This window comes from Etheostoma cragini, chromosome 20 (assembly GCF_013103735.1).
Source record: "Etheostoma cragini isolate CJK2018 chromosome 20, CSU_Ecrag_1.0, whole genome shotgun sequence".
Lineage (NCBI taxonomy): Eukaryota > Metazoa > Chordata > Actinopteri > Perciformes > Percidae > Etheostoma > Etheostoma cragini.
The window spans coordinates 14507544-14517247 of record NC_048426.1 but is presented as its reverse complement, the minus strand read 5'-3'; the positions used below and the strand labels follow the sequence as shown (position 1 = coordinate 14517247).

Below are 9704 nucleotides of genomic sequence, written 5' to 3'. Positions count from 1 at the left end.
CATGGTTTTCTGTATGAATTACCGCATGTCTAACCTATTGTCGGAGGTCATTTCCCTTAGTGTGCAGGGTCCCTTTGTGTTTTACAGACATGTGTTCTGAATAATAAGTGGATTCATTGTGACTGCAGCAACAGGCCTTTAGGAGAAATGACTACATCAAACCCAAATATGGAGCTTTCTGCTTGAGCTCTTACTGTCTTTACTGAGAGACATATCAACCAGAAACGACAAACCTGTAAGACAAAGATGACATTAAAATTCCTATATATATGACTTCTCAACCTGCAGTGGCTGGTATTTGCTATCGCTGTCTTGAGGGCGGCTGCCCCGTTGTGCACCTTGTTGGTGGAACCCAGTTCAGCCGGTTGGACCAGCATGGGCCTCATTCCTGCTTTTGAATAAGAGGCTTGTATGAACCTAACCCCAAAACGCTATATAAAGGGCTCTTGAGTCTGTAGTCATTCAGTCTGGGCTGGGATGACACCAAGGACACACCATCATGAAGACAGAGCTCACCCTCTCCAGGTAAGCACTCTTACACAGCTTGTAGATTTCTTCTGTTAGGGTCGGAAATCTGCTGTAGTGATGTGTTTACTACCAACAGATCATTTTAGTAAACTTTTTTTCTTTTCTTTTACTAGTGGAATCAACAGTTTGAAGGACAGACTTTTCCCCTAAAGAAGCGTGTGGTCCCTCTGATTAAGTGGTTCTCAACAGTTCAACAGTTCTTTGAAAAAATTGTGAAATGTTTAGGACCACTTGACCAGTCAGACAAATGCTGCCAGCTTGGGAAAATGCTGCCTTTGAATGGATCTTTAAACATGAAAACGTCTCTCAAGTCTCCTGAATTGGAAGGATTTTAGAAAAATTGTGATTTTTCTCTTCTTCTCTGTTTCCTTAATGTCTCTCTCTCTCTCTCTCTCTGTCTTCTACTCTCATTGTGCCCTCTTGTGTTACATTGCCAACTGCAGTCTAGGAACTGTGGGGGCTGTAAAAAATGATCAGGCTTCAGTCGTTTTGTTCTGCTGGTACATGTTTAAATTTTTAACAGCTCAGCTGCTGCAGTAACACCGTCTTACCGCTGCTTTGTTGTCGCCGCCATTCAGAAATACTGATTAAAAAGTCAATAAAGAATCACATGTGTCTCTTGAGTCTGTGTGCAATGTTGGACCCCAAGCCTACAGGGATGGTCGCTGTCCAAAGTACTGAAACTTGCTGCAAAATTAGTGAATTTTCATCTAATTTTCTGATCTAGAGAGGACTTATGTGGTTTTTTTTCAGTCAGAGTCGATACATAAAGTGCTGCTCATGAGTGTAGGAACCCTTGCTTAAGTTGACTAAAAAGAGGAATAAAAAAATGCTCTTTTGGAAATTGATCTTAATGCCTTAATTAAAAAATGGGGAAAACCTTTAAGGACACCAATTGTTTTTGAGAATGAACAATGTATCGGAAATAAATAACTGTTCTTATTTAAAATACAGGGGGCATAAGTTTACCCATGTTAAATTCCCACAGAAGCAGGCAGATGTTTATTTTTAAAGGCCAGTTATTTCAAGGATCCAGGATACTATGCATCATGATAAAGTTCCCTTGGCCTTTGGAATTAAAATAGCCAGACATCCTCACACACCCTTCACCATACATAGAGGTTGGCATGGTTTTATTTCGGTTAGCCTAAGAGCTGGTTTGATTTAGATTGAGAGATGATTTAATGGAAAGTACCCCAATACCCCCCAAAAAGTACCAATATATACGACAAGGTTAGGTTTTCAAGAGTTAATTCAGTTTAAAAAGTGGAGAATTATCTTAACACAAAGGAAATGCTTGAGTTTATCACAAACATTCACAACATCACCAAATGTGGAGATACTTTGTTTTCACTGGACAGGAATGGCATGAAAATTGTAATCTGAAAACAACTGTAGGCTAAATGTCTGAAAAATGTAGTGGAGTAAAACTATAAAGTTATATCAAATTGATATGCTCAAGTAAATTACACTAAGGATTATGTGAGTACTTGAGAAAGTGTAGCCCTACTGGCCAAGGTCACTTTTTCTGCTTTTAACTTGATTCATGCAAAATTTCCTGTAATGTTGTTCTCTCTTACACCGATTACACCACTTAGTATAAATCTGGACTCCGACTGCAAATGCCTTAATGAAATTCTGCACACACGTGTTTGCGTTCAGATCTTTTATTTTTGGGACTAGTTTGATGGGAAACCCAGACTTAAAGACTCAAAATCTGACACAAGAAAATCCGAATACCTTTATTCCCAAGGCATAGGCTACTTTATACTGCATATAAATAATTCATGAACGCACTGTGCACCGATTATTCTGCCTCTCCTTTTAGACAGCCCCCTTCTTCTTTTCCCTTTGATCTCCTCCATGCACCAAGAAATATCAATATTTGCTAAACGTTTCTCACAAAGCCTGTCCGTGCACCAGGAGAAGCTGCAGAGGTCTCACGAGCGAGGGGATAAGACATAAGAGAGGCAATAATGAGATGCCTAAAGCGATTCCCCTGTGCGGTTGCAAGGGCAGCAGATGTAGGCTACATGCAGTCCCGCAGTCCCAGGGGATCCCGTCCTCGGAATTTCATCAGCGGCCCGGAGAGACCCAACCAGACCTCCTTCAGTGGGGAGGGATGGGTGACGGACGTGGTAAATCATCTTTACTATGGATTGTAATTATCGGTCTGCTGACAACCCCGCCCCCCCCCTCTCCCCTCCCGCGTGTGTGTGTGTGTTTGTGTGTGTGTGTGTGTGTGTGTGTGTGTGTGTGTGTGTGTGTGTGGGGGGGGGGGGGGGGGGACAGAGACGAGGAGTTGATGAGTTGGGTGGATTGCAAAGTGTTGGTGGGATCAAACAATAATTTATACATCCCTAGAATATGTGTTATTTACTCCCTTCTTCTCAGCTGTCAAAGCACAATTATTCCCTAAGTCTAAATCTTGATTTTCTTAATTATCTCTGCTGAAAAATAAAAAATAAAACTTTTAAACATTAAGTTAATTAAAAATGTTGACAGCCATCTGGACTCAGGAAGTCACCTGTTTCACAGTTCAAGATCATCTTACTTGTCACAATGACTAGTCAGCCTGTGAAAACAGGCTGAGATATTAACCCATTGATATCATTATCTCTCCTTGGAACTTGCCACACACTAGCAACAAACAGTCAGGATATCTCAGCCTCGGCTGATTTGATTTTGACAAATGTGTCTGTCTCTTTGGAGAACCTCCAGCATTATATGAATCCAATACAATACTAAATAGACATAATTCATACAGTTGTCACAATCAAAATGAGATTGGAGTGTAGTTTCTAGATGTGAACCAGAAACCCATGCCCATGTCTCAGTTAAATCCCCATGTGTGCTGCTGTCCTACAGTGCCACAATGTGTTGCACTGTTCACTGTCAGTGGAGCAGCTTCATGTGGATGAAAACATCCCAGGAGGTCTCTCTGCAGTTAAATCTGAGCTGACATATGGTTTTAGATTGAGTTCTCCCATTAAAAAAAAACATTTTCTTTACTGTAATACTGCACAGCAGTTACATTGACATAATGGCTCTCCTGGACCCCATGCAACTGGCCTCTGCCATTCAGTCCACGGGATAAGTAACCTCAGCATGCTGTGGTGAACACCATTCATTGAATATTGATTAGAAAGTATGAAATTTAGACATCCGATGCATTATTTAGCATCAATAGCTACAAATACCTTAAATGATCAAGTTGAATGAATAAATGAAACAAGAGTTTCATTCAGTGCAAGCAAATTTTGATTGATATAGCATGTGTAAGTATCTTAAAATCAAGTAAAATCTAATCAATTTGAAACTCTACAGATGATCAACATCATCATAGAAATAAATATATGAAATGTGTGTGTTTCATATGAGATATTCCCTTGTGGAAAATTCAATGCAGTAAAGCAACCCTATAACCATGTACAGTACATCCTGCAGGAATATTATATAGGCGAACGGAATTCCATAAAGTAAGCCATGATGAGGTCATTACCGCATGCCCCATACACACTGTACGTCCCTACATGAATATTACAGGGACTCCGTCGTTAGGGGTTATGGCCAGGCTTGTCACTGTGTTTTACATCTTCGTGTGGGGGCTGACAACGACGCAGCAGCAAATCGGGTGGGAGAGCAGGTCATCACTATCTGACAGGGGGGAGCGAGTGAGAGAGTTAGTGAGAGAGAGAGAGAGAGAGAGAGAGGAGAAGGGAAAAGAGAGCGAAAGAGAGAGAGAGAAAGAGAGGGAGAAACAGAAAGATAGAGAGAAGGGAGAGAGAGAAAGAAAGCTAAAGAGAGAGAGAGGGAGATACAGAAAGATAGAGAGAAGGGAGAGAGAGAGAGAAAGCTAGAGAGAGAGAGAGGAGATAGAGACAAGGGGAAAAAAGAGAGAGAGAGAGAGAGAGAGAGAGATAGAGAGAGAAAGAGAGAGAGAGAGAGAGAGAGAGAGAGAGAGCAAGCGAGAGCACATGCACAAAGTGCTCCTTCACTCTCAGACCTGCAGCGCTCTGAGATCAGGATGGATTAAAAAAGTATTCCACTTGGATGTGAACCTTATTGCATGCCGGATGGATTGTATTGCTTTCTTGTCTTCTCGGACTACTGGAAATCTGAGAGGTTATTTTACGCACATGTGCAGACAGCGCTCAACGTGAGTCACTGGATGTCCGGATTAAAAAACCCTGTGGATCTTTTTGGGGGATACGAAAGAAATAAAGTAGATGGATATCCTACAAACCAAATAGGTTTCCCGAGGAGTAGTATATTTTTTAGGCTACACTCGGTGCCCACATGGCTTTGCCAAACTCATCGGGGTCTCCCGGAGCCGGGACGCCCAACCCCAGCGTCATAGACCTCGGGACAATCTTCGTTGACTCTGACATCATATTTGGATTTACAAGTCACCTGCTAAAGAGAAAAACAAAGGTAAGAGTACCTGAAGGAATGATTTAAACACGGGTTATAAAAAAAGAATGATCTCATGCTTATCTAGCTACATTTTATCAAAGAAGTGTGACATAAAAAAATTGTGTTGCAATTGAAATTGTCTTTGCCAACGATGAACTTGTATTCTCTTAAATTAGCCTACTGCTCGGCGTAAAATGTCCAAAATTCTTGACAGAAATCAAATCAGAAGCGGCTCTCGATTAACACCTAGCCGATTTAAACGAGGCTGATCACTTACTGTGGGAGCGTTGGTGGACGGTGATGATTTACAATGACTAATCATGATCTTAGTTTTCGGTTTCCTAACATAGCCTACATCTTTTAGTGTCGTTCAGACACTCATTTTGCAGCCTTAAGATTCTGCAGCTCAACTAGAAATCGGCTTTAAATGCCAATAGAAAATGTATTTGACCATATTCAATTCACCACATAAGTCTTAAATTCGCCATGAGTTGTAAAATCAAAAGACAAAGGACTGTGGGCTTACCTAAATAGGTCATTTAAGGCCAAGAAAAAGAAAAAGTGTTTCGGAGAGTGTGGCCACTGTCGGTTACATCACCCACATGAAATATTTAAAGTTTACCAATTAAATATTTAACCTTGGTTACCTCAACCCCCTCCAGTTTGAGAGATGCTGTTCTTTATTTTTGCCAGAGGATGGCACCAGACACCAAGAGCACGCAGAGACAGTCGTCTCTGGGAGGAGAGGCAACAGTTGCTGAAACTGAGCGCCAACAAACTGAACAGCAAACCTGATGATAGAAATGATCTATTCTATTCTATTTTATTCTAAAGGGTGACCTGGAAGACCCATTAATCAAGACCTAATTGGCACATTAAGAGCGTAAAGCCCCCTGAACTCAATATATTCACGTTTTACTCTGGTAAAACGTGAATACTGTGAAATGTAGCCAACCCAGTGAACAATATGAAAAGTGTGTCAGTCTTATGATCTTACTGGAAGGTGCACACAATCAGAATGGTTTGAGTTTTCTAATAGTAGTAGGCTACTTGTTCCCGCCTGAACCCCTGTATAAACTTCTGTTTTGCAGCCCACCTTTATTCAAGCCCACATAACACATACTTAAAATCCAAATGGAAATTTCGGGGGATTTTTACACCGATTAGATTACACACATCTACAATATTTCCATTTCATGGAATGATAGCGCCACAACAACATGGACTCTGTGATTTGAACATGTTACTGTGCGCATCATAAAGCTATAATGGAAAGGTGGGAAAAGCTCATACACACGTGATACTGTCTGACAGTGTGGAATATGATGACTTTCTCAACTTTAGAGTGAGAGAAAATATTTTATGATTGGAAATTCGTAGACTAATGTATTCCTGTTCAGCACGCAGACAATCCAGAGTGGTCTAGGGTATAATAACAGCTCTGACCCCTTACTGCGCAGGAAAAGTTTTCTTCAGCCCTCCCATTCCAGGATGATGATACCGCCTCCTGCTCACCGCGGAGTGCCTCATGTACCAAAACTCCTCCGCGGTGAACATATGGAACACACTCACCAGTTACCTTCGACCAGAAGCTACTGGTCCAGTACAATCTGACAGATGACTGGTGACCCTCAGTCAGGTCTTCAGTCCAGCCTATGGCTCTGCCTGGCGTTGTTTCAGCGGCAAAACCTGTGATCTTGGTGTTTCAGGAAGACGTTCTCCCGAAGGTGTAGCTTTAATCTGGGAGAATGAACTCATTTTGGGGCAATTCAGCTCCTGATGGAAGGGACCTTAACAACCGCATGTTCACTGTAAGTGTCTCGCTGTGCAGGATTCAGTGTATATAAGTTACATAGGAATAGGATCTTGTAGGTTGTGTTGTCAAACATAAAAGCCACACAACTTGCATCTCATTGGTCCGCGCTTGGACAGGTGCTTTGTATTCAAATGAGTCGTCAAGGTTCAAAGAAACAGTTTCACTCTCACACTTCAGCACACTGGAGGTGTGACCTGCTTTTATTCCTACAATAGAAGTTAACCAAACGTTTCTCTTTATGCTGAAGGTGGATGGATGTCCGAGTGGAGAGTCTCCAGTAACCCCCAGGAAAAGACTTCAATCTGCGGAGGACGCGCGATGCAGTAGCCGGCCTCCCCCTGAGGGCGCCGGGTCGGTTTCCATCTCAGAGTCGGAGGAGAAAGGAGGCTTCTGCCAGCAATGTCAAAAGAAAGTCACAGAGCTGAAGAAGCAGGCGCTAGCCCTGGCAGACCAGAATTCACTGAAGGTTAGTTTCATGACTTTTTTTCTCTCTTTTAGGCCAATCTCCTTTTTCAAATTTAAACTGTTTTGCACTTTTTTTACACCTTAAAGTTGGAAATACTGACATCATCTGAGCTGCATTGTTTGTTCCCCACAGAATTCTTGTTAAACAAATAGTCAAATAAATTAATAAAAACTATACGTGAGTAAGTTATACTCACTGTTTTACACATAGCAGTAGAACTGAACTGCTGTAACATTTCTGTAGTACATACTGCACTAATGTATTTTGGCCTTTCTTGCTCACCTGCACCTGCTCTTAACGCTGATATCTAAAGACAATGAAATTCGATCCTCTCTATGGTTTATAATTGCACCAAGAAAGCTCTCACCATCCACTTGTAAAGTTGTTTATTGCACGCTTGACTTCAAATGCTGGCCTTGGATGTGAAAATGGATGCTTTTTAGACTTTGAAAGTGGCCCATTGTTTGGCTAAACAATGCTTATCTCTTCATTTTGCTGTTGGGTGTGGAGGGGGGCCGGTGGAGTTGAAATGAGCGAGCTGCTCATGTTGGAGACTGAGGAGGAAGTTAAGTCCCAGTCGACCTTTGCTGTGCATTGAAAGTGTTCCTGTATGGCTGTTCCCATAATTCCCACCACTGTTAAATATAGGTCCTGAGACTGCTGTTGTTGTGGCGGGCTGGGTTTACCCTCGGGTCGCTTCTCCTTTGTTGTCCTGTTTAAGAGAGAGAGAGAGAGAGAGAGAGTCCCAAAGTTGGATAGGGTTACAGCTCTTCAAGGTTCACCCCAAATCCCGCAGCACCCGATGTCCATACGGGAACAGGTAGACAAGGGACAAGGGGGCATTTGTGAAGCACCTGGGCTCTCTGTTTGAGACATCTGCATGTGTGGTCTGATCTTTGTTTTGAGCATATCAGATCTATGTTCAGGTATCGGGTAAGTTCAACCTGTAAACACATTAAGCCTACCCCTAACTGCCATTATCTGCCATGGGAACTGACCTCCTTCTTTTAGTGTGGGACCCTCCAGCAGTACTTTGTGGCCTTCACCAGGTGCTCTGTGTTGTAGAAAGAGATGGGAGCAGCTACTTAACCCCCACTTGTTGATGGCTAAATTGGACCTTAATTCTCAGGTGGAAAACAATGACGGCAGGGTGCTCTTATTGCACCAGGGTTATAGACAATAAATCCATTGTCTTTGTGAGTTTGAGATACCCACCTGTTGGGCCTTGTAGGATGGACCCTCCGTGGGGGGAATAAGGTCAACAGGGCGACTCTGGTGGCCTCTAGGTGGGTCTGCGATTACCGTACCTGCTAGGGTTCGGCCAGTGTTGTGTCTGTGGCTGTCATGGGAAAAACGACAGCGTAGACTGTTTACCAGAGGTCGCACTTCCCCTCCCTCCCCATCCGCCAGCCGTTCTGTTTTTCTGAAGAGGAAGTCGGCTTGGTCCCCAGACATCCTACTCCCCCTTACCCTGCCTACAGACTTATTGTTTGAATACAGTAGTAGCAGTGAGTTGATACAAATTCAAGGAAGAGTGAATGTGCTTTTCTACATGAAAACTACTAGAGGGACATTTCACTGTTCACACACACACACACACACACACACACACACACACACACACACATACACACACACACACACACACACACCGAAGCCTCCCAGACAGCTTTTGTGTTTCCTGTTACGGCCAAGAAGAACCAGCTTACGCTGTGTGCAAGTGTGCAAATACAGGAGAGCAAAGGCCTTCCCACTCTACACCATAGCCTAAAGGTGTATGGGAAAACCTGCCAACGGTGCAGTAAACGTTTTGCACAGAACCCACTTGGCAAGCCTTAGAAAACTCAAGATGGTAAATTATTTCTTTATGTGTCCACATCCACTGGCAGCAATTACATATTTGTCATGCCTCCTGCCTCCTGTTCATGCTTTATATCAAGAGGAACATTACGAGGGGCCCTTTGGTTTAACAATTTTTTAAAACTATTTAAACTGCACATGCAACTATATTGCCCTTTTATACACTTAATTTGCAATGATTTTTCTACTTATAAATATTTGATGACATTTTGTTGAAGTGCTAAACCCCAAATTAACTTTGCTGAAATTATGTCCTTGGGCTACTACCCTTAAGTTTCAGTTGCCTTGGCCCATTTTATGTCATTAAAAAAGCAGATGATTTAAAAATAAAAAAACTTGGAAAAGGACAGACGAAAGAGTATAGACACTGAAAACCTCAATACTGGATCTAATCGAGGGAATTTACCTACTTCATTTGCATAATTAAAACCTACAATTGTCAACTGTCTATAATTGTAGACAGTGCTTATTGTGGCTGGACAGAGTGGCTTTGTGATGTAAGATATAAAGAAAGACAATCACTTTAAAGAAACCAATTAGCTCCTTACTGTAATCAGAAGCTCTGGATTAGCTCCAACCTCAGGTCATAAATGCTACAGTACTTTGCTTTTTGTAAGT

At 42.2% G+C, this 9704-nt stretch overlaps 1 protein-coding gene and 1 long non-coding RNA gene across 3 annotated transcripts in view; both read left to right on the top strand.

Moving 5' to 3' along the window:
• Nucleotides 1–476: 476 nt before the first annotated feature.
• On the top strand, nucleotides 477–1142 carry LOC117936092. The gene is made up of 2 exons (XR_004654886.1): nucleotides 477–525; nucleotides 642–1142. It is a non-coding gene; the product is annotated as an uncharacterized LOC117936092 (long non-coding RNA).
• A 3447-nt stretch (nucleotides 1143–4589) lies between these two features.
• The window catches only part of kif26ab (kinesin family member 26Ab), a 72891-nt gene continuing 67776 nt past the window's right edge, over nucleotides 4590–9704 (top strand). Inside the window, exons 1-2 of one of the 2 annotated variants that reach the window (XM_034858726.1) lie at nucleotides 4590–4962; nucleotides 7008–7226. In XM_034858726.1, coding sequence (XP_034714617.1) covers nucleotides 4828–4962; nucleotides 7008–7226 — 354 coding nt within the window. In that variant the 5' untranslated portion in view covers nucleotides 4590–4827. Of the gene's footprint in view, nucleotides 4963–6471; nucleotides 6756–7007; nucleotides 7227–9704 lie in introns of those variants that run through there. The other variant, XM_034858727.1, reaches the window with a different exon arrangement.